We start from the raw sequence: 24,698 nt of genomic DNA on the forward strand, positions 1-24,698 counted from the left end.
CCCCCCACGTGTATGCCCCCGCTCCAATGGATGTCTGGAAGAGAAGAGATCCCGAATGTTTGACGTACACACACACAAACACATGCATGTGCGTATATGTATACACATGCCACCCACAGCTAGTATACATTATTGTCTCTGGACGTTTTTAAGTTGACTTTGTTTGTCGATGTTTTGTTTTTTTTGTCTTACAGTATATATATATATATACAGTAGGCATAGTATATCTAGCCAGTGTTGATTTCGTCGACTGTTGCTCTGACAAAACATGTTCGTTGACTACACCTTTTTCATTGACGAGAACTGAAACTAAATGAAAACTATATGGTATAATGACTAAAACTAAGTGTGTATATATATATATATATATATTCAATTTCGTCGACAAATAAAAACTAGACTAAAATGTTAGGAAGTGACTAGTGGACAAGAGATCCAGTGTGTAAGTCATTTTCCACTTGGTTTGCATGCTGAAAATAGCAGATCTAGAAGCGTTGTGAGCTTGTAGATCTGCTATTTTTTTCAGCAAGTGTAAAAAACGGCATCAAGGCCCGCCAACTGTATAGATTTAGTCGGCTGAAATCTCATGACATTTAAAACTATATTCAAGAGACTATGACTAAAACTGACTAAAACACCGCTGGAGTCTGTATGCGGACACATTGGTGCGCTTCTGTACCGTTTTGTCCCTGGTTACTCAGACGCTTATAGGACTGACTGGTGTGCAGTGTTAGCTTCAACAGGGTAGTCTTATTTATTGAACTTATTGTGTGTGTGTGTGTACAGTATATTATGGTATTTATGTTTGTTTTCCCCATACAGTGGAAATGGTACTGTATCAAAAAAAAGGGCTGGTTACATTTGAAAATAGACTTTAGAGCGCTTATGAAAACGATCTTTCACGGCTGCTTTCCGTTGTCTTCCATTGTTCGGTAGTATAACGATCCAAATAATGGATCCATGTGTTTATGTTTGAATAGTAATTGAAGTAGCACAAGCTCCTACTGTATATATGAAAAAAGAGAGAGACATATTTTCATATGTATATACAGCAGTCACTTTATGCAATTGTGCACCGATTTGATGTCAATGTCTGTAACGGATGTGACCAAAACAAGCACTTGAATGTAAGGACCAGTATATGGCACATGTACAGTACAGTACAGTACAGTACAGTACTGACTTGAATATAGCATCTGCTGTCTGAGCTGTCTGGTGTCTAGAAGAGTGACATGGCACCCGTTCGTCTTCTGCCGTAAGATGTGTCACAATTGCAAAGTATGTAAAAATCTGTACAGTACAGAGAATGTAGGATGTACATGTATATAATGGTGTGTAATAATTGTGCCTTACTGTACGTCTGGCAGCAATGTGTGTATACGTACCTGTAAGAGAGTAAACGGTACCCGTTAGGAACTAAAGTGTGTGTGTGTGTGTGTGTGAAGGAGTCATTCTCAACTTTTATTATTATTTGTTTATTTGTGACCAGATTTGACTGAGGGGCTGCAGCCTCCAAGCTTTTCACCGGAAGAGAAAAACTGAATTTATTTACTTATCCAAAATGAGTTAATAGCATAGGAAGACTGCACATACTGTACTAGTAACAATGTCTGAAATAAATGTCAGAGCTGAAATGTAAATATGAAATAAATGCTTAACCCATTTTGGAGCGGGAACCCCTTTTGGTGTTATGCTTTAGCTATTGAAAAATAGCAGATCTACAAGCTCTGTTGAGCTTGTAAAAATCCTCCGCAATTTGGAGAAAAATCCTCCGCAATCCTCTGCAACACTCCGCAATTTCCTCAATTACCATTTCCGCAATTTCCGCAATTTCCATTTCCGCAATTTCCGCAATTACCATTTCCGTAATTTCCGCAATTTCGAAATTTCGGCAATTTCAATTTCCGCAATTCCGCAATTTCTGCAATTACCATTTCCGCAATTTCCGCAATTTCCATTTCCGTAATTTCCGCAATTTCCGCAATTAATATTTCCGTAATTTCCGCAATTTCGAAATTTTGGCAATTTCCATTTCCGCAATTTCCGCAATTCCGAAATTTCCGTTATTTCCATTTCCGCAATTTCCGCAATTTCTGCAATTACCATTTCCGCAATTTCCGCAATTTCCGCAATTAACATTTCCGTAATTTCCGCAATTTCGAAATTTCGGCAATTTCCATTTCCGCAATTACCATTTCCGCAATTTCCGCAATTTCGCAATTTCCGCAATTACCATTTCCGCAATTTCATGTCAAAACCCAATTGGGCCCAGATGGACATGTTAGCTGGGTCTCTGCGTTGGCTGAGCCCACACTATTTCTACGGAGACGGCTTTATTGCCCACCTTTTGGCAGCGAGTTTAAAAATGATTTGAACTTTGATCCAATTCGCTGCTAACCTTTTAAATGGGCCTCCATTGAAATGGGCCCAGTACAGTCCAGTACACATACTGTACTGTACAGTAGGTTGCTCATTATGTACAGTATAGACGGCTTTAACAAGCGACAGTTCAATGCACACACGGAAGAAAAAAAGCAGTCTAGCGTTTTCTCCGCCAATGCTTTAATGGCAAACGTAGCACGGTGAACAGCAAGCACTCTGTTACAATTATACTTCTCATTCATCGTTGTGACCCATTAAATAATGCTGCTGAAATCCAGAAACAAAAGACAACGCGCTGTGCTAAACCAGACTTCCACTCGAGTGTTTTTTTTTCTGTCACCGAATGGGTCCATGGACATGAAAGCATTTAACAAGCTTCGTGTTATGTCACCATGCTCATTTCACCTCTATGTATTTGTATTAATAACCCATAAAAGTGTCACATTCGGGCGCAATACAGACAGAGAGAGAGATGCACAACAGAACGCTAAACTGCAAAACGTGTTTTTGTAAACATAATAGGCTATAATACACACACTACACAATGATGAACCCTGTTTTCTTCTGTTGTGGAGAGTGCAATACATTGTTACAGTGGTACACACACACACACGGCTTCATATAAGGCTAATAGACTGCACTTCATACTGGCTCACGAGTGGCAAGCGCCACGTCACTTTTAAGTAACTGCAAATAAACGAGGGTGGTCAAATAAATCGGGTTTCCTAATCAAGACAATTTTTTTTTTGTGTTCACACAGGAAGGCAAAAAATGCGTCAATACAGTACAAGAAAGCATGTCACTGTCTGGGACAAAGGTGGTTCCAGTAACATAGAGACAAAAAACCGAGGGGAGGTTGAGAAGCACATGCTACGACAGCTTATGGGTGCATAACTTTTGGTCCGACGTCCCGACAGTCTGACACGCAATATAGTACCGACACCACGACTATTGGTACGTCGGACTATAACGTATGACCCCACCCCCCCACCGACAGCTCGATGAGTGCCAGGCCACCAGTTGAGGGGTTTGATCCGCCAAAATCCCGTTGTGTTGGTGGTCTTGTTGTGGGTCTATATCCTATGAAGCCAGCTCCTCGGGACCCTCTTCCTCGCCGTCTGCTCGGTTCGCACGGATCTCCATCAGGGTGCGCGCGAAGCAGGACCAGTCGTCACTGTGGGCCACTGACAGCTGCAACACATCACAGGGAAGGAGGTTGTTTCACTGACGGAACTACAACACATCACAGGGAAGGAGGTTGTTTCACTGACGGAACTACAACACATCACAGGGAAGGAGGTTGTTTCACTGACGGAACTACAACACATCACAGGGAGGGAGGTTGTTTCACTGACGGAACTACAACACATCACAGGGAAGGAGGTTGTATTATGATATCCATCCCTATGATGAACAAAATGACTACCACGTGACTACCTGTATCGTACGGCATACTATAGCGCGCCGTTTTTCATCATTTTTGAGGATTTGAAAAAAATGACGAAATGACAAAAACGATGGGTTATAGCCCATGTTTTTTGAAATTTTGAAAAAAAACGTTAGCCTCGTTTCTCATCATTTTGGACCATGGGCTATAGCCCATATCGTACGGCATACTATAGCGCGCCGTTTTTCATCATTTTTGAGGATTTGAAAAAAATGACGAAATGACAAAAACGATGGGTTATAGCCCATGTTTTTTGAAATTTTGAAAAAAAAAAGTTAGCCTCGTTTCTCATCATTTTGGACCATGGGCTATAGCCCATATCGTACGGCATACTATAGCGCGCCGTTTTTCATCATTTTTGAGGATTTGAAAAAAATGACGAAATGACAAAAACGATGGGTTATAGCCCATGTTTTTTGAAATTTTGAAAAAAAAAGTTAGCCTCGTTTCTCATCATTTTGGACCATGGGCTATAGCCCATATCGTACGGCATACTATAGCGCGCCGTTTTTCATCATTTTTGAGGATTTGAAAAAAATGACGAAATGACAAAAACGATGGGTTATAGCCCATGTTTTTTGAAATTTTGAAAAAAAAAGTTAGCCTCGTTTCTCATCATTTTGGACCATGGGCTATAGCCCATATCGTACGGCATACTATAGCGCGCCGTTTTTCATCATTTTTGAGGATTTGAAAAAAATGACGAAATGACAAAAACGATGGGTTATAGCCCATGTTTTTTGAAATTTTGAAAAAAAAAGTTAGCCTCGTTTCTCATCATTTTGGACCATGGGCTATAGCCCATATCGTACGGCATACTATAGCGCGCCGTTTTTCATCATTTTTGAGGATTTGAAAAAAATGACGAAATGACAAAAACGATGGGTTATAGCCATAGAGTTATTATACAATAGAGAAGACACCCAGAGGAAATCCTGAAGCGCAATGGACATAGTGGCCGAAGAAGGTATTGCAGTTTGGTAAGGTTTTGCCCTCAAACACATGAACGCGCACTAGGCTCCGTCCACTCTGCCGGTCGCTCGCAAAAATCCAGAATGCACAGGGCTCCTAAACCGGAAGGAGGAGTGGATTCGCCTCATGCGCTTCTGAGCAACTCAATGCAAGTGGACGGGAGGAGAACTTGGGTGTCTTCTCTATTGTATATATACTCTAAGGTTATAGCCCATGTTTTTTGAAATTTTGAAAAAAAAAGTTAGCCTCGTTTCTCATCATTTTGGACCATGGGCTATAGCCCATATCGTACGGCATACTATAGCGCGCCGTTTTTCATCATTTTTGAGGATTTGAAAAAAATGACGAAATGACAAAAACGATGGGTTATAGCCCATGTTTTTTGAAATTTTGAAAAAAAAAGTTAGCCTCGTTTCTCATCATTTTGGACCATGGGCTATAGCCCATATCGTACGGCATACTATAGCGCGCCGTTTTTCATCATTTTTGAGGATTTGAAAAAAATGACGAAATGACAAAAACGATGGGTTATAGCCCATGTTTTTTGAAATTTTGAAAAAGAAAGTTAGCCTCGTTTCTCATCATTTTGGACCATGGGCTATAGCCCATATCGTACGGCATACTATAGCGCGCCGTTTTTCATCATTTTTGAGGATTTAAAAAAAATGACGAAATGACAAAAACGATGGGTTATAGCCCATGTTTTTTGAAATTTTGAAAAAAAAAGTTAGCCTCGTTTCTCATCATTTTGGACCATGGGCTATAGCCCATATCGTACGGCATACTATAGCGCGCCGTTTTTCATCATTTTTGAGGATTTGAAAAAAATGACGAAATGACAAAAACGATGGGTTATAGCCCATGTTTTTTGAAATTTTGAAAAAAAAAGTTAGCCTCGTTTCTCATCATTTTGGACCATGGGCTATATAGCCCATATCGTACGGCATACTATAGCGCGCCGTTTTTCATCATGTTTGAGGATTTGAAAAAAATGACGAAATGACAAAAACGATGGGTTATAGCCCATGTTTTTTGAAATTTTGAAAAAAAAAGTTAGCCTCGTTTCTCATCATTTTGGACCATGGGCTATAGCCCATATCGTACGGCATACTATAGCGCGCCGTTTTTCATGATTTTTGAGGATTTGAAAAAAATGACGAAATGACAAAAACGATGGGTTATAGCCCATGTTTTTTGAAATTTTGAAAAAAAAAGTTAGCCTCGTTTCTCATCATTTTGGACCATGGACTATAGCCCATATCGTACGGCATACTATAGCGCGCCGTTTTTCATCATTTTTGAGGATTTGAAAAAAATGACGAAATGACAAAAACGATGGGTTATAGCCCATGTTTTTTGAAATTTTGAAAAAAAAAGTTAGCCTCGTTTCTCATCATTTTGGACCATGGGCTATAGCCCATATCGTACGGCATACTATAGCGCGCCGTTTTTCATCATTTTTGAGGATTTGAAAAAAATGACGAAATGACAAAAACGATGGGTTATAGCCCATGTTTTTTGAAATTTTGAAAAAAAAAGTTAGCCTCGTTTCTCATCATTTTGGACCATGGGCTATAGCCCATATCGTACGGCATACTATAGCGCGCCGTTTTTCATCATTTTTGAGGATTTGAAAAAAATGACGAAATGACAAAAACGATGGGTTATGGCCCATGTTTTTTGAAATTTTGAAAAAAAAAGTTAGCCTCGTTTCTCATCATTTTGGACCATGGGCTATAGCCCATATCGTACGGCATACTATAGCGCGCCGTTTTTCATCATTTTTGAGGATTTGAAAAAAATGACGAAATGACAAAAACGATGGGTTATAGCCCATGTTTTTTGAAATTTTGAAAAAAAAAGTTAGCCTCGTTTCTCATCATTTTGGACCATGGGCTATAGCCCATATCGTACGGCATACTATAGCGCGCCGTTTTTCATCATTTTTGAGGATTTGAAAAAAATGACGAAATGACAAAAACGATGGGTTATAGCCCATGTTTTTTGAAATTTTGAAAAAAAAAGTTAGCCTCGTTTCTCATCATTTTGGACCATGGGCTATAGCCCATATCGTACGGCATACTATAGCGCGCCGTTTTTCATCATTTTTGAGGATTTGAAAAAAATGACGAAATGACAAAAACGATGGGTTATGGCCCATGTTTTTTGAAATTTTGAAAAAAAAAGTTAGCCTCGTTTCTCATCATTTTGGACCATGGGCTATAGCCCATATCGTACGGCATACTATAGCGCGCCGTTTTTCATCATTTTTGAGGATTTGAAAAAAATGACGAAATGACAAAAACGATGGGTTATAGCCCATGTTTTTTGAAATTTTGAAAAAAAAAGTTAGCCTCGTTTCTCATCATTTTGGACCATGGGCTATAGCCCATATCGTACGGCATACTATAGCGCGCCGTTTTTCATCATTTTTGAGGATTTGAACCTCAAAAATAGATGTACAAGCTCACGACGGACGGGCTGTGAGCTTGTCGATCTACATTATATATTGTCTGCGCCTGAGACACCATCGCACAACCAAAGTATTAAGACACTCGAATGGCAACGGCCCCACATTGCACTTTGAGTGATAAGACGTTAACCCATTCTGACCGGGCACCCATTTTGGTGTTGGCATCATGTTATGCTTTAGCTATTGAAAAATAGCAGATCTACAAGCTCATATCGCGCCACCGAGTGGCGCGCTACGAGCTTGTAGGTCTGCTATTTTTGAAAAATTCGAAGAACGACTGACATTTTTAGAGTCTGATCTCAGGTCAGAATGGGTTCATCAGACCAGTGTGTGTCCAGTGGAAACCTCGTCTGAATCTGATCTCAGGTCAGAATGGGTTAAGTCCTGTTCTGTGGGAGGAGATGTATAAGCCATGGCTGCCACCCAAGCTGCAACCACTGTACATCCAGGCTGTAATTAAACAGGAAGGAGGAGGAGGAGGAGGAGGAGGAGGAGGAGGAGGAGGAGGAGGAGGAGGAGGTGGGGTGCAGCCATGTTGAACCCCCTGAGAGCTGCACTGCACAGCAGAGGGTAGGCTATAGCTGCTATGCACGTCACATCATCAATATCTTGCCTGACATGGTAGCAGTCTGGTAGCAGCGTTTGACCAAATAAATGTGCCTTTGCAGAGTAGACTGTGGAAATTAGATTTAGTAGGCTAAAGTTGTTATGGGCGGAATTGTTAACGTCTCTCTCTCTCTCCACATGCTGTAACATCTTTATGGGGGGTGAGGGGGTGGGGGGGGTCTCTAGTAAATAACGCCACCCCCCACTCACACACTCACACACACACACACACACACACACACACACACACTCCCCTCCCTCCCATGTCGTAAAAACCACTGGGGTTTTTATTGATGACTCTCCATTAGCATCAACCCAGAAAGGCCACACACTCAACCGAGCCTCTCTTCCCCGCTGCTACCACACGACAGAGAGATCGCTAAAATTAGCTTAGCGCGGCTAAAGCTAGTAGTGCCCTCGCCCTTAAGGTTCCAAAACCAGAGTCCCCGAAAACAAACCCCATCCAAACATGAGAGGCGCAGTCGGGGACGGGTGGTGGCGGTGGTGGTATACAGTCATGTGGAGGCCGCTGGAGAGAGACACGAGAGTGTGCGCATATATAGGGGGGGAGAAAAATCAAACACAAACATCCATGGCAATGCTGACAGTTGAGTAAACATACAGGACTAAAAGACCTAAAATGGGTGGTTGTGGCACATGCAGAGGTTTACTATGAAAAAAAAAAGAAACGCTTTGTACTTCTGTATACAGTTTTTCAACAAAGTTTCATATAGCACACAGCGTGTTTGTATGAATTAGAGGGACTATAGAATAGATAGATGTTGATAGTATTAAGTTATAGTTACTTTGACAGTGTACAAATGGAACCGGTTTTCAGCAGTTCAAATGAGGTACAGAAAACCGTATGACTCCCAGGCTGATCTCACTGGGGGGAAAACTGTATGAGTTCATTTGTTTAAGAACTAACAATCAATTGGAAAAATATATTCTGGATGTGACACTTACAAGCCGAAATAGTGCAGTTGGTAGAGCATTAGACTAAAGATCTGAAGGTCCCTGGTTCAATCCTGGCTTTCGGCAGTTGAAATTAGGTACAGAAAATCCTATGACTCTTAGGCTGATCTCACTGGATGAAAAACTTTATGCGTTTTTTTTGTTTAAGAAGTAACAAGTAACAGTCAATGTAAAAATAAATGCTGGATTTGACACTTGCAAGCCGAAATGGCTCAGTTGGGAGAGCGTTAGACTGAAGATCTAAAGGTCCCTGGTTCAATCCCGGGTTTCGGCAGTTGAAATGAGGTACAGACAACCCTATGACTCTCAGGCTGATCTCACTGGGGGAAATACTGTACGACTTTATTTGTTCAGGAAATAACAATCAATTGAAAAATACATTCTCGATGTGGCACTTACAAGCTGAAATAGCTCAGTTTGTAGAGCGTGTTAGGCTGAAGATTTAAAGGTCGGTCCCTGGTTCAATCCTGGCTTTCGGCAGTTCAAATGAGGTACAGAAAACCCTTTGACTCTTTGGCTGATCTCACAGAGTGAAAAACTTTATGAGTTTACAGAAGAACAAAATAAACAAAAAATAAGTGTGAATTGTCTGGAGCCAGTGGCTCAGTGTCACATCCAGAATGTATTTTTCAATTTGTTGTTGGTTCTTAAACAAATAAAGTCATACAGTTTTTCCCCCAATGAGATCAGCCTGAGAGTCCTAGGGTTTTCTGTAGCTCATTTCAACTGCCGAAACCCAGGATTGAACAAGGGACCTTTAGATCTTCAGTCTGACGCTCTACCAACTGAGCCATTTCGGCTTGTAAGTGTTACATCCAGAATGTATTTTTCAAATGGAGTTGGAACAACTAAGGTTCGGGAGGTTTGGCCAAGCAGAAGACAACCCACCTGCCTGCCATCTCCACCCTTGCCAACCAAACTCCACCCTTGCCAACCATGCAAACCACTCACCCACCTCCAACTAACCTGGCCACTCCTACCTCGCCCATAACCGTGGGTACTTAAACTCAAGTGTCAAAAATGCCTTGTGCCAGTTTCTTGTAACCCACCCTCCCTCCCTTTCTCCTTAATCTGCAGGTTCCAGAGGGGGTTCTACTATACCACTCAGGCTCACGCCTCGACCCCTAAGCCAAAGTATCTGGGTCCGCCCCCTCGAACCTCTGGTCACACCACGTATTCATGCCCTGGCCGTCTACCCCACGCGTCCCATGCCTCGCATGCGACGCGTTCTAGGCGACCACGCAGGCTTCACAATGTATTCTAAGCCATGGCCGTTTATGATGCGCATTCCATGCCGCGCATGCGGCGCATCCATAAATGACCATGCTGCTCCACTATGTATTCCACGCCCTGGCCGTCTACCCCACGCGTCCCATGCCTCGCATGCGACGCGTTCTAGGCGACCACGCAGGCTTCACAATGTATCCTAAGCCTTGGCCGTTTATGATGCGCTTCCATGCTGCGCATGCGGCGCATCTATAGACGACCATGCCGCTTCACCATGTATTCCATGCCTGGCCATCCCTCGCGTCCCGTGCTTCGTATGCGACGCGTCCATGGGAGACCATGCAGGCTCCACCATGTATTTTAAGCCTTGGCCGTTTATGATGCGCTTCCATGCTGCGCATGCGGCGCATCTATAGACGACCATGCTGCTTCACCATGTATTCCATGACATGGCCGTTTATGCTGCGCACTCCATGCTGCGCATGCGGCGCACCATAGACGACCATACCCCGCATGCATACTTCAAGCCTCTGCATTTGTGACCACAAGTACCCTACTCCTTCATTCAATAAACCATCTTAAAGGGTTCCTATGTCTGATGCTTGGTCTTTCCTAGTGAATTGATTGTTAAGTTCTTAAACAAATAAAGTCATACAGTAATTCCCCCAAGTCCGTTGCTCTCCCCTTGTCCCCCATATATGGGGGACTAGGTTGGTGGAGGGTGTGTAGAGCCTAGGATCACATTAGATGATTGACACAGCGGGGGGAAAAATGGGTTACAAAATCGTGGGATAAAAAATATATTTTAAAAAATATGATTATGATTATGCTTCACCTCTCCGGCGTCGTAGACCCACACGCGTCCCTCCGAGTCGCCGACCGCCACCTCCTTCCCGCCGGACGACCAGCGCACTCTGTTGAGCGCCGACGCTCCCTCGATGGTGACGCTGGCTGTCGGGACCTGGCGACACATAATACAAGACAGAGAGTCAGACATACAGAGACAGACGCTCCCTCCATGGTGACGCTGGCTGTCGGGACCTGGCGAACACATAATACAAGACAGAGTCAGACATACAGAGACAGACGCTCCCCTCGATGGTGACGCTGGCTGTCGGGACCTGGCGACGTTAACACAGGACAGAGAAATATAAAAGTAAGACGCGCGAACGCGTGAAGCGAACGCAGCTCGTAAAAGTTAAGTTTTTTTTTTAAAGTTATTTTTTAGCGTGTGTGCGTTTGTGTTTTTGTATGTTTTATTTTAAAAAAAAAGTTTATTTTAAAAAAGTTTTTCTTTTAGTTTTTTCGTTAAAAAAAATTAAGTTACGTTTTTTTTTAAGTTACGTTTTTTTTTAAGTTAAGTTTTTGTGTTTTTGCGGGCGGGTGGTGTTACAGCGTGACACACACACAGACAGACAGACAGACATGTTCTGCTAGGTCTCATATAGTTAGTGCTCACTGCGTTCGCAACCACAATCATAATTAATATAGACGTTATGGAGCAATCATTCTGTGAGTGAGCCAATGTAATCGGGCCATAAATCCTATTCATAGTTCAACTGTATTCTATAGAACTGCACTGTAAGTACTCTCGTAGTGCCCCCCCCCCCCCCCATAGTGTCGGGAGGAAACCACCTAAGTCCATTTGTGAGGGTCCCCCCCCCCCCCTCTTGTCTGATGAAGCAGCTAACTCCACCACCTCTCCCCCTCTCATGCAAGTAAAGTGACGACATGAAGCCACGACACCGACTTTGATGAGGCAGAGTTGCTTTGTGTTAAAAAATATTAGGTTTTGTTAATTTCCTGTTTAGTCAGCTGCAGAGGGAGCTAAATAAACGTCATTACGTTCACAACAATGTATGCACAGTACACAACTAGAAAAGTGACGGACAGACGGACGGACGGACGGACGGACACACACATGGCTGGTCGGACGGCGGCCATGGCCTTCGGCCTGGCAGAGACGATACTACCTAGAAACATTAAAAAAAAAAACTACAGTAGTATACACTAGTGGTTCTAGTGGGTCGGGACCCCCAGGTGGGTCCTCAAATATTTTGTGAGGGTCCCCCAGGTGACAGTGAGCGAAAATAGCTAATCTACAAGCTCACAACGCCTTGCATTCCGAGGTGTTGTGAGCTTGTAGATCGGCTGTTTTCACCATATGTCCCCCCCATGCAAAAACTAGATGTACTGTAATACCTCAACTGAACTCCTATACAATTCCAAGTGCTTCTCAGGGTGAGGGTCCCCGGTTCAATTGTGATTATTTTGGGGGTGAGAACCACTGGTGTTACCCCAGCAACCCCATGCAGCGACCGCTCACTGCGGATATCCCAGCCAGTCACCCATGGCAACACGCAACAAACAATCCAATCATTATGCGACGGTCATTATGGTGATGATCCGGGCACGCTCTTTTGGCAGCAGCCACACACACACACACACACACACACACACACACACACACAGCCAGTGCACCTTCTTTTTAATGGCTGGTGCAGCCTGAAGCGCCGCCATCATAAATATGGTTTCCCTGTCATGTCGAGGTTGAGCTTGACACATGTCAGGCTTGTCAGCAGTGGAGACAGAGGTCCATTGGCATCACGTCTCCTTAATGCACAGCTTCAGAGCTATATGACCACATATGGCTGACTGTCATTAGTCTGCTGGCTTCCACTGCTCCGCCCGACTCCAGCAGAACTGAGCAAACTAAATGAGCTCTCTCTGCGTTGTGCGTGCGTGCGTGTGTGCGAAATGAGAACCAGGCGTACTGCAGTGCCATTATGAGTGTGTGCGTGCGTGTGTGTGTGTGTGCGTGCGTGTTAATACCACGGTAACAATGGGAGGCTGTTGCAATTAAATTGACTGTGTGTGTGTGTGTCTCTGTCTAAGCGAATGTTTTTTTATGAAGCACATTGTTAGCAGAGTTAGGCCGTCAATAATGAACTCATCCAAGGCCTGTTGTTGTTGTTGGGTTGTGGGAAGCATGCTAATAAACGTATCATCTACGCTCCTACTGTGCCGTGTGTGTGGACTGAAAGCAGCCATTAGCACAATGTATGCAGTGGTGGGAAAAGTACTCAAATGTGTTACTTAAGTAAAAGTATCGATACTGCAATGTAGACGTATTGTAGGCCTCGCTCACACCTTTACAGCAGACTGACGTGTGCTTGTTGTATGAGATGTATATATAGCTGATGCAAGCTCGCAATGCATTTCCAATGGGACACAATATTTGTGTTGTATGAGGGGGGGGGGGGGGGGGGGGAGCTTGTAGATCGACTATTTTCAAATGGCCGAAATGCATAGGGCAGAAGTGGTTAATGTGGTATGTTTCGTAATAATAATAATCCAAATATATAACTTAAACTAAAGTTTTCAAGTTAACGTATAATATTTATTATTTATTTATTATATTAGCACAAAATCCACAATGACAGTCCTTCTAATAGTTCTAATAAAAGTATAGTCACATATTTTTGCCTTTGAATAATTGAAAGGCAACAACAGACTGGACTGGAGTGACATACATTTCTCACATGGCATAAGTGTAAATATAAAAGATCGGATCGGGAGAAATCGTTATCTCAAAATCAAATGATCAGAATCTGGATCTGGAGCCAAAAAAAAAAAACGTGATCGGGACACATCCCTATACTAAACATGTTTTAGGAATTTAGTTTGGTGGGACGGCAGCAGAGTGCGGTTACAACATTAGGACAGGTTCAAAACAGGGACAAGACAAAAACAACATTGTGCAATGTTGAATAATGAATACATTACACATAAAGTGCAGAGAGTTCAAGTGCTCAGGTCAGTTCAGAGCACAAGTCAAGAGTCCATATGACTCTGAGTGGAGGATAGAAGTGAAGGGTCAGGGTCAGCCGGATAGCCGTGGGGGAAAAGCTGTTTGATTGTCGGATTGGACGTAGATGCAAAGGGCAGAGGAGAGGAGAGGAGAGGAGATATGCCGAGAGCACAGAGGAGAGGTTAAAGATTGTTTTGTACTTCTTCTTTTTTGTGTGTGTCTATGGAGTTAACATTACTCGAATAGACCCCCAGGTGTGGTTAGAATGTTCAAATAATATGTCTTTCTCAAAAGGCCCAATCGAGGCCCAGGTCAAAAAGGCCCGATCAAAATGACAGTGATATAGTGACGTCACGATATCATCCCCTCCCCTCCCCTACCCCCCTACCCCCCTTATCGTACAACAACAGCTGTGGGTGTGGCTTCAGTTCAAGCTGATCACCACCCCACCAAGGGTACTCAATGACGACATAAAAACACAATTTTAGCACTTTCTGTACATTTTTCTTTTCTTTGCTTTTTCTTGTTTGAAAAAGGGGGGGATCACGGCACTAGGAAAGACAGTAATCAGCGAAGAGATTAGCTGGAGCATCAAATATAACAGGACTGACAGCAGAACTCCAAGGGGTGAGAAAGAGAAACTTTTCCGGGCACTATACACAGACAGACAGAAAATATTATCCTAAACCTAAAGTCTTGCTGGTCCAAGGGATGAGCCACAAGGGATATATAATACGATATGAACGAATACATATTCAATTCCATCGCAGCTGTAGAACTGTGGTTTTTAAACCCTTTTCATATCAAGGCCCACACATTATTTATTCGGCATTTGAGCCACGGAACCACCGTTAGCCTCTCATACCCAAGGGTTATAGCCCATCGTTTTTTTAATTATTATTTTTTTGAATCCTCGTTAAAACACTCGTCTAAAACACGTCTATTTTAGACGTGTTTTAGACGTCTATTTTTAGACGTTTTTTATCAATTTTTTAGACGCTCGTCTGATAGCCCATATCGTACGGCATACTGTAGCATGCCGTTTTTCATCATTTTTGAGGATTTGAAAAAAAAAAAAAAAAAAAAAGACGATGGGTTATAGCCCATGTTTTTTTATTTTTTTGAATCCTCGTTTTTCATAATTTTTGACCATCCCACTGAGCAATAGCCGGCTATTAGACGTGCATCTCGTCTAATAGCCCATATCGTACTGCATACTATAGCACGCCGTTTTTCATCATTTTTGAGGATTTGAAAAAAATGAAAAAATGACAAAAACGATGGGTTATAGCCCATGTTTTTTGAAATTTTGAAAAAAAAAGTTATCCTCGTTTCTCATCATTTTGGACCATGGGCTATAGCCCATATCGTACGGCATACTATAGCACACCGTTTTTCATCATTTTTGAGGATTTGAAAAAAATGAAAAAAACGATGGGTTATAGCCCATGTTTTTTTTAATTTTGAAAAAAAAAGTTATCCTCGTTTCTCATCATTTTGGACCATGGGCTATAGCCCATATCGTACGGCATACTATAGCACGCCGTTTTTCATCATTTTTGAGGATTTGAAAAAAATGAAAAAATGAAAAAAACGATGGGTTATAGCCCATGTTTTTTTTTATTTTGAAAAAAAAAGTTATCCTATTTTCTCATCATTTTGGACCATGGGCTATAGCCCATATCGTACGGCATACTATAGCACACCGTTTTTCATCATTTTTGAGGATTTGAAAAAAATGAAAAAAACGATGGGTTATAGCCCATCGTTTTTTTTTTTTATTATTATTTTTTTAATCCTCGTTTTTCAACATTTTGGACCATGGGCTATAGCCCATATTGTACGGCATACTATAGCACGCCGTTTTTCATCATTTTTGAGGATTTGAAAAAAATGAAAAAATGAAAAAAACGATGGGTTATAGCCCATGTTTTTTGAAATTTTGAAAAAAAAAGTTATCCTCGTTTCTCTTCATTTTGGACCATGGGCTATAGCCCATATCGTCGGATAAGAACCACCGTTAGCCTCTCATACCCAAGGGTTATAGCCCATCGTTTTTTTTATTTAATTTTTTTTGAATCCTCGTTAAAACACTCGTCTAAAACACGTCTATTTTAGACGTGTTTTAGACGTCTATTTTTAGACGTTTTTTATCAATTTTTTAGACGCTCGTCTGATAGCCCATATCGTACGGCATACTGTAGCACGCCGTTTTTCATCATTTTTGAGGATTTGAAAAAAAAACAAAAAACGATGGGTTATAGCCCATCGTTTTTTTTATTTTTTATTTTTTTTTAATCCTCGTTTTTCATCATTTTGGACCATGGGCTAAAGCCCATATTGTACGGCATACTATAGCACGCCGTTTTTCATCATTTTTTAGGATTTGAAAAAAATGAAAAAATGAAAAAAACGATGGGTTATAGCCCATGTTTTTTGAAATTTTGAAAAAAAAAGTTATCCTCGTTTCTCATCATTTTGGACCATGGGCTATAGCCCATATCGTACGGCATACTATAGCACGCCGTTTTTCATCATTTTTGAGGATTTGAAAAAAATGAAAAAAACGATGGGTTATAGCCCATGTTTTTTGAAATTTTGAAAAAAAAAGTTATCCTCGTTTCTCATCATTTTGGACCATGGGCTATAGCCCATATCGTACGGCATACTATAGCACGCCGTTTTTCATCATTTTTGAGGATTTGAAAAAAATGAAAAAAACGATGGGTTATAGCCCATGTTTTTTTTTATTTTGAAAAAAAAAGTTATCCTATTTTCTCATCATTTTGGACCATGGGCTATAGCCCATATCGTACGGCATACTATAGCACACCGTTTTTCATCATTTTTGAGGATTTGAAAAAAATGAAAAAAACGATGGGTTATAGCCCATGTTTTTTTAAATTTTGAAAAAAAAAGTTATCCTCGTTTCTCTTCATTTTGGACCATGGGCTATAGCCCATATCGTCGGATAAGAACCACCGTTAGCCTCTCATACCCAAGGGTTATAGCCCATCGTTTTTTTTATTTAATTTTTTTTGAATCCTCGTTAAAACACTCGTCTAAAACACGTCTATTTTAGACGTGTTTTAGACGTCTATTTTTAGACGTTTTTTATCAATTTTTTAGACGCTCGTCTGATAGCCCATATCGTACGGCATACTGTAGCACGCCGTTTTTCATCATTTTTGAGGATTTGAAAAAAAAAAAAAAAAACGATGGGTTATAGCCCATCGTTTTTTTTTTTTTTTTTTTTTTTTAATCCTCGTTTTTCATCATTTTGGACCATGGGCTATAGCCCATATTGTACGGCATACTATAGCACGCCGTTTTTCATCATTTTTGAGGATTTGGAAAAAAAACAAAAAACGATGGGTTATAGCCCATCGTTTTTTTTATTTTTTATTTTATTTTAATCCTCGTTTTTCATCATTTTGGACCATGGGCTATAGCCCATATCGTACGGCATACTATAGCACGCCGTTTTTCATCATTTTTGAGGATTTGAAAAAAATGAAAAAATGAAAAAAACGATGGGTTATAGCCCATGTTTTTTTTTATTTTGAAAAAAAAAGTTATCCTATTTTCTCATCATTTTGGACCATGGGCTATAGCCCATATCGTACGGCATACTATAGCACACCGTTTTTCATCATTTTTGAGGATTTGAAAAAAATGAAAAAAACGATGGGTTATAGCCCATCGTTTTTTTTTTTTATTATTATTTTTTTAATCCTCGTTTTTCAACATTTTGGACCATGGGCTATAGCCCATATTGTACGGCATACTATAGCACGCCGTTTTTCATCATTTTTTAGGATTTGAAAAAAATGAAAAAATGAAAAAAACGATGGGTTATAGCCCATGTTTTTTGAAATTTTGAAAAAAAAAGTTATCCTCGTTTCTCATCATTTTGGACCATGGGCTATAGCCCATATCGTCGGATAAGAACCACCGTTAGCCTCTCATACCCAAGGGTTATAGCCCATCGTTTTTTTTATTAAATTTTTTTTGAATCCTCGTTAAAACACTCGTCTAAAACACGTCTATTTTAGACGTGTTTTAGACGTCTATTTTTAGACGTTTTTTATCAATTTTTTAGACGCTCGTCTGATAGCCCATATCGTACGGCATACTGTAGCACGCCGTTTTTCATCATTTTTGAGGATTTGAAAAAAAAACAAAAAACGATGGGTTATAGCCCATCGTTTTTTTTATTATTATTATTTTTTTAATCCTCGTTTTTCATCATTTTGGACCATGGGCTATATCCCATATCGTACGGCATATTATAGCACGCCGTTTTTCATCATTTTTTAGGATTTGAAAAAAATGAAAAAATGAAAAAAACGATGGGTTATAGCCCATGTTTTTTGAAATTTTGAAAAAAAAAGTTATCCTCGTTTCTCATCATTTTGGACCATGGGCTATAGCCCATATCGTACGGCATACTATAGCACGCCGTTTTTCATCATTTTTGAGGATTTGAAAAAAATGAAAAAAACGATGGGTTATAGCCCATGTTTTTTTTTATTTTGAAAAAAAAAGTTATCCTATTTTCTCATCATTTTGGACCATGGGCTATAGCCCATATCGTACGGCATACTATAGCACACCGTTTTTCATCATTTTTGAGGATTTGAAAAAAATGAAAAAAACGATGGGTTATAGCCCATGTTTTTTTAAATTTTGAAAAAAAAAGTTATCCTCGTTTCTCTTCATTTTGGACCATGGGCTATAGCCCATATCGTCGGATAAGAACCACCGTTAGCCTCTCATACCCAAGGGTTATAGCCCATCGTTTTTTTTATTTAATTTTTTTTGAATCCTCGTTAAAACACTCGTCTAAAACACGTCTATTTTAGATGTGTTTTAGACGTCTATTTTTAGACGTTTTTTATCAATTTTTTAGACGCTCGTCTGATAGCCCATATCGTACGGCATACTGTAGCACGCCGTTTTTCATCATTTTTGAGGATTTGAAAAAAAAACAAAAAACGATGGGTTATAGCCCATCGTTTTTTTTATTATTATTATTTTTTTAATCCTCGTTTTTCATCATTTTGGACCATGGGCTATAGCCCATATCGTACGGCATATTATAGCACGCCGTTTTTCATCATTTTTTAGGATTTGAAAAAAATGAAAAAATGAAAAAAACGATGGGTTATAGCCCATGTTTTTTGAAATTTTGAAAAAAAAAGTTATCCTCGTTTCTCATCATTTTGGACCATGGGCTATAGCCCATATCGTACGGCATACTATAGCACGCCGTTTTTCATCATTTTTGAGGATTTGAAAAAAATGAAAAAAACGATGGGTTATAGCCCATGTTTTTTTTTATTTTGAAAAAAAAAGTTATCCTATTTTCTCATCATTTTGGACCATGGGCTATAGCCCATATCGTACGGCATACTATAGCACACCGTTTTTCATCATTTTTGAGGATTTGAAAAAAATGAAAAAAACGATGGGTTATAGCCCATGTTTTTTTAAATTTTGAAAAAAAAAGTTATCCTCGTTTCTCTTCATTTTGGACCATGGGCTATAGCCCATATCGTCGGATAAGAACCACCGTTAGCCTCTCATACCCAAGGGTTATAGCCCATCGTTTTTTTTATTTAATTTTTTTTGAATCCTCGTTAAAACACTCGTCTAAAACACGTCTATTTTAGATGTGTTTTAGACGTCTATTTTTAGACGTTTTTTATCAATTTTTTAGACGCTCGTCTGATAGCCCATATCGTACGGCATACTGTAGCACGCCGTTTTTCATCATTTTTGAGGATTTGAAAAAAAAACAAAAAACGATGGGTTATAGCCCATCGTTTTTTTTATTATTATTCTTTTTTTTAATCCTCGTTTTTCATCATTTTGGACCATGGGCTATAGCCCATATTGTATGGCATACTATAGCACGCCGTTTTTCATCATTTTTGAGGATTTGAAAAAAATGAAAAAATGAAAAAAACGATGGGTTATAGCCCATGTTTTTTGAAATTTTGAAAAAAAAAGTTATCCTCGTTTCTCATCATTTTGGACCATGGGCTATAGCCCATATCGTACGGCATACTATAGCACGCCGCTTTTCATCATTTTTGAGGATTTGAAAAAAATGAAAAAAACGATGGGTTATAGCCCATGTTTTTTGAAATTTTGAAAAAAAAGTTATCCTCGTTTCTCATCATTTTGGACCATGGGCTATAGCCCATATCATACGGCATACTATAGCACGCCGTTTTTCATCATTTTTGAGGATTTGAAAAAAATGAAAAAATAAAAAAAACGATGGGTTATAGCCCATGTTTTTTTTTATTTTGAAAAAAAAAGTTATCCTATTTTCTCATCATTTTGGACCATGGGCTATAGCCCATATCGTACGGCATACTATAGCACACCGTTTTTCATCATTTTTGAGGATTTGAAAAAAATGAAAAAAACGATGGGTTATAGCCCATCGTTTTTTTTTTTTATTATTATTTTTTTAATCCTCGTTTTTCAACATTTTGGACCATGGGCTATAGCCCATATTGTACGGCATACTATAGCACGCCGTTTTTCATCATTTTTTAGGATTTGAAAAAAATGAAAAAATGAAAAAAACGATGGGTTATAGCCCATGTTTTTTGAAATTTTGAAAAAAAAAGTTATCCTCGTTTCTCATCATTTTGGACCATGGGCTATAGCCCATATCGTCGGATAAGAACCACCGTTAGCCTCTCATACCCAAGGGTTATAGCCCATCGTTTTTTTTATTTAATTTTTTTTGAATCCTCGTTAAAACACTCGTCTAAAACACGTCTATTTTAGACGTGTTTTAGACGTCTATTTTTAGACGTTTTTTATCAATTTTTTAGACGCTCGTCTGATAGCCCATATCGTACGGCATACTGTAGCACGCCGTTTTTCATCATTTTTGAGGATTTGAAAAAAAAACAAAAAACGATGGGTTATAGCCCATCGTTTTTTTTATTATTATTATTTTTTTAATCCTCGTTTTTCATCATTTTGGACCATGGGCTATATCCCATATCGTACGGCATATTATAGCACGCCGTTTTTCATCATTTTTTAGGATTTGAAAAAAATGAAAAAATGAAAAAAACGATGGGTTATAGCCCATGTTTTTTGAAATTTTGAAAAAAAAAGTTATCCTCGTTTCTCATCATTTTGGACCATGGGCTATAGCCCATATCGTACGGCATACTATAGCACGCCGTTTTTCATCATTTTTGAGGATTTGAAAAAAATGAAAAAAACGATGGGTTATAGCCCATGTTTTTTTTTATTTTGAAAAAAAAAGTTATCCTATTTTCTCATCATTTTGGACCATGGGCTATAGCCCATATCGTACGGCATACTATAGCACACCGTTTTTCATCATTTTTGAGGATTTGAAAAAAATGAAAAAAACGATGGGTTATAGCCCATGTTTTTTTAAATTTTGAAAAAAAAAGTTATCCTCGTTTCTCTTCATTTTGGACCATGGGCTATAGCCCATATCGTCGGATAAGAACCACCGTTAGCCTCTCATACCCAAGGGTTATAGCCCATCGTTTTTTTTATTTAATTTTTTTTGAATCCTCGTTAAAACACTCGTCTAAAACACGTCTATTTTAGATGTGTTTTAGACGTCTATTTTTAGACGTTTTTTATCAATTTTTTAGACGCTCGTCTGATAGCCCATATCGTACGGCATACTGTAGCACGCCGTTTTTCATCATTTTTGAGGATTTGAAAAAAAAACAAAAAACGATGGGTTATAGCCCATCGTTTTTTTTATTATTATTATTTTTTTAATCCTCGTTTTTCATCATTTTGGACCATGGGCTATAGCCCATATCGTACGGCATATTATAGCACGCCGTTTTTCATCATTTTTTAGGATTTGAAAAAAATGAAAAAATGAAAAAAACGATGGGTTATAGCCCATGTTTTTTGAAATTTTGAAAAAAAAAGTTATCCTCGTTTCTCATCATTTTGGACCATGGGCTATAGCCCATATCGTACGGCATACTATAGCACGCCGTTTTTCATCATTTTTGAGGATTTGAAAAAAATGAAAAAAACGATGGGTTATAGCCCATGTTTTTTTTTATTTTGAAAAAAAAAGTTATCCTATTTTCTCATCATTTTGGACCATGGGCTATAGCCCATATCGTACGGCATACTATAGCACACCGTTTTTCATCATTTTTGAGGATTTGAAAAAAATGAAAAAAACGATGGGTTATAGCCCATGTTTTTTTAAATTTTGAAAAAAAAAGTTATCCTCGTTTCTCTTCATTTTGGACCATGGGCTATAGCCCATATCGTCGGATAAGAACCACCGTTAGCCTCTCATACCCAAGGGTTATAGCCCATCGTTTTTTTTATTTAATTTTTTTTGAATCCTCGTTAAAACACTCGTCTAAAACACGTCTATTTTAGATGTGTTTTAGACGTCTATTTTTAGACGTTTTTTATCAATTTTTTAGACGCTCGTCTGATAGCCCATATCGTACGGCATACTGTAGCACGCCGTTTTTCATCATTTTTGAGGATTTGAAAAAAAAACAAAAAACGATGGGTTATAGCCCATCGTTTTTTTTATTATTATTCTTTTTTTTAATCCTCGTTTTTCATCATTTTGGACCATGGGCTATAGCCCATATTGTATGGCATACTATAGCACGCCGTTTTTCATCATTTTTGAGGATTTGAAAAAAATGAAAAAATGAAAAAAACGATGGGTTATAGCCCATGTTTTTTGAAATTTTGAAAAAAAAAGTTATCCTCGTTTCTCATCATTTTGGACCATGGGCTATAGCCCATATCGTACGGCATACTATAGCACGCCGCTTTTCATCATTTTTGAGGATTTGAAAAAAATGAAAAAAACGATGGGTTATAGCCCATGTTTTTTGAAATTTTGAAAAAAAAGTTATCCTCGTTTCTCATCATTTTGGACCATGGGCTATAGCCCATATCATACGGCATACTATAGCACGCCGTTTTTCATCATTTTTGAGGATTTGAAAAAAATGAAAAAATAAAAAAAACGATGGGTTATAGCCCATGTTTTTTTTTATTTTGAAAAAAAAAGTTATCCTATTTTCTCATCATTTTGGACCATGGGCTATAGCCCATATCGTACGGCATACTATAGCACACCGTTTTTCATCATTTTTGAGGATTTGAAAAAAATGAAAAAAACGATGGGTTATAGCCCATGTTTTTTTAAATTTTGAAAAAAAAAGTTATCCTCGTTTCTCATCATTTTGGACCATGGGCTATAGCCCATATCGTACGGCATACTATAGCACGCCGTTTTTCATCATTTTTGAGGATTTAAAAAAAATGAAAAAATGAAAAAACAATGGGTTATAGCCCATCGTTTTTTTTATTTAATTTTTTTTGAATCCTCGTTAAAACACTCGTCTAAAACACGTCTATTTTAGATGTGTTTTAGACGTCTATTTTTAGACGTTTTTTATCAATTTTTTAGACGCTCGTCTGATAGCCCATATCGTACGGCATACTGTAGCACGCCGTTTTTCATCATTTTTGAGGATTTGAAAAAAAAAAAAAAAAACGATGGGTTATAGCCCATCGTTTTTTTTATTATTATTCTTTTTTTTAATCCTCGTTTTTCATCATTTTGGACCATGGGCTATAGCCCATATTGTACGGCATACTATAGCACGCCGTTTTTCATCATTTTTGAGGATTTGAAAAAAATGAAAAAATGAAAAAAACGATGGGTTATAGCCCATGTTTTTTGAAATTTTGAAAAAAAAAGTTATCCTCGTTTCTCATCATTTTGGACCATGGGCTATAGCCCATATCGTACGGCATACTATAGCACGCCGTTTTTCATCATTTTTGAGGATTTAAAAAAAATGAAAAAATGAAAAAACAATGGGTTATAGCCCATGTTTTTTGAAGTTTTGAAAAAAAAAGTTATCCTCGTTTCTCATCATTTTGGACCATGGGCTATAGCCCATATCGTCGGATAAGAACCACCGTTAGCCTCTCATACCCAAGGGTTATAGCCCATCGTTTTTTTTATTTAATTTTTTTTGAATCCTCGTTAAAACACTCGTCTAAAACACGTTTATTTTAGACGTGTTTTAGACGTCTATTTTTAGACGTTTTTTATCAATTTTTTAGACGCTCGTCTGATAGCCCATATCGTACGGCATACTGTAGCACGCCGTTTTTCATCATTTTTGAGGATTTGAAAAAAATAAAAAAAACGATGGGTTATAGCCCATCGTTTTTTTTATTTATTTATTTTTTTTAATCCTCGTTTTTCATCATTTTGGACCATGGGCTATAGCCCATATTGTACGGCATACTATAGCACGCCGTTTTTCATCATTTTTGAGGATTTGAAAAAAATGAAAAAATGAAAAAAACGATGGGTTATAGCCCATGTTTTTTGAAATTTTGAAAAAAAAAGTTATCCTCGTTTCTCATCATTTTGGACCATGGGCTATAGCCCATATCGTACGGCATACTATAGCACGCCGCTTTTCATCATTTTTGAGGATTTGAAAAAAATGAAAAAAACGATGGGTTATAGCCCATGTTTTTTGAAATTTTGAAAAAAAAGTTATCCTCGTTTCTCATCATTTTGGACCATGGGCTATAGCCCATATCATACGGCATACTATAGCACGCCGTTTTTCATCATTTTTGAGGATTTGAAAAAAATGAAAAAATGAAAAAAAACGATGGGTTATAGCCCATGTTTTTTTTTTATTTTGAAAAAAAAAGTTATCCTATTTTTCTCATCATTTTGGACCATGGGCTATAGCCCA

The 24,698-nt window shown here is 38.9% G+C and overlaps 1 protein-coding gene across 1 annotated transcript in view; it reads right to left on the bottom strand.

The window, feature by feature from the left end:
- Positions 1–2,635: 2,635 nt before the first annotated feature.
- Positions 2,636–24,698, bottom strand: part of dync1i1a (dynein cytoplasmic 1 intermediate chain 1a) — a 71,286-nt gene continuing 49,223 nt past the window's right edge. The window contains exons 11-13 of the mRNA XM_080787067.1: positions 11,157–11,203; positions 10,918–11,043; positions 2,636–3,573 (exon numbers count right to left, since the gene is read on the bottom strand). Coding sequence (XP_080643193.1) covers positions 3,463–3,573; positions 10,918–11,043; positions 11,157–11,203 — 284 coding nt within the window. The 3' untranslated portion in view covers positions 2,636–3,462. The remainder of the gene's footprint in view (positions 3,574–10,917; positions 11,044–11,156; positions 11,204–24,698) is intronic.

This window comes from Protomyctophum bolini (genome assembly GCF_963924005.1).
Source record: "Protomyctophum bolini genome assembly, chromosome: 17".
Classification (NCBI taxonomy): Eukaryota; Metazoa; Chordata; class Actinopteri; order Myctophiformes; family Myctophidae; genus Protomyctophum; species Protomyctophum bolini.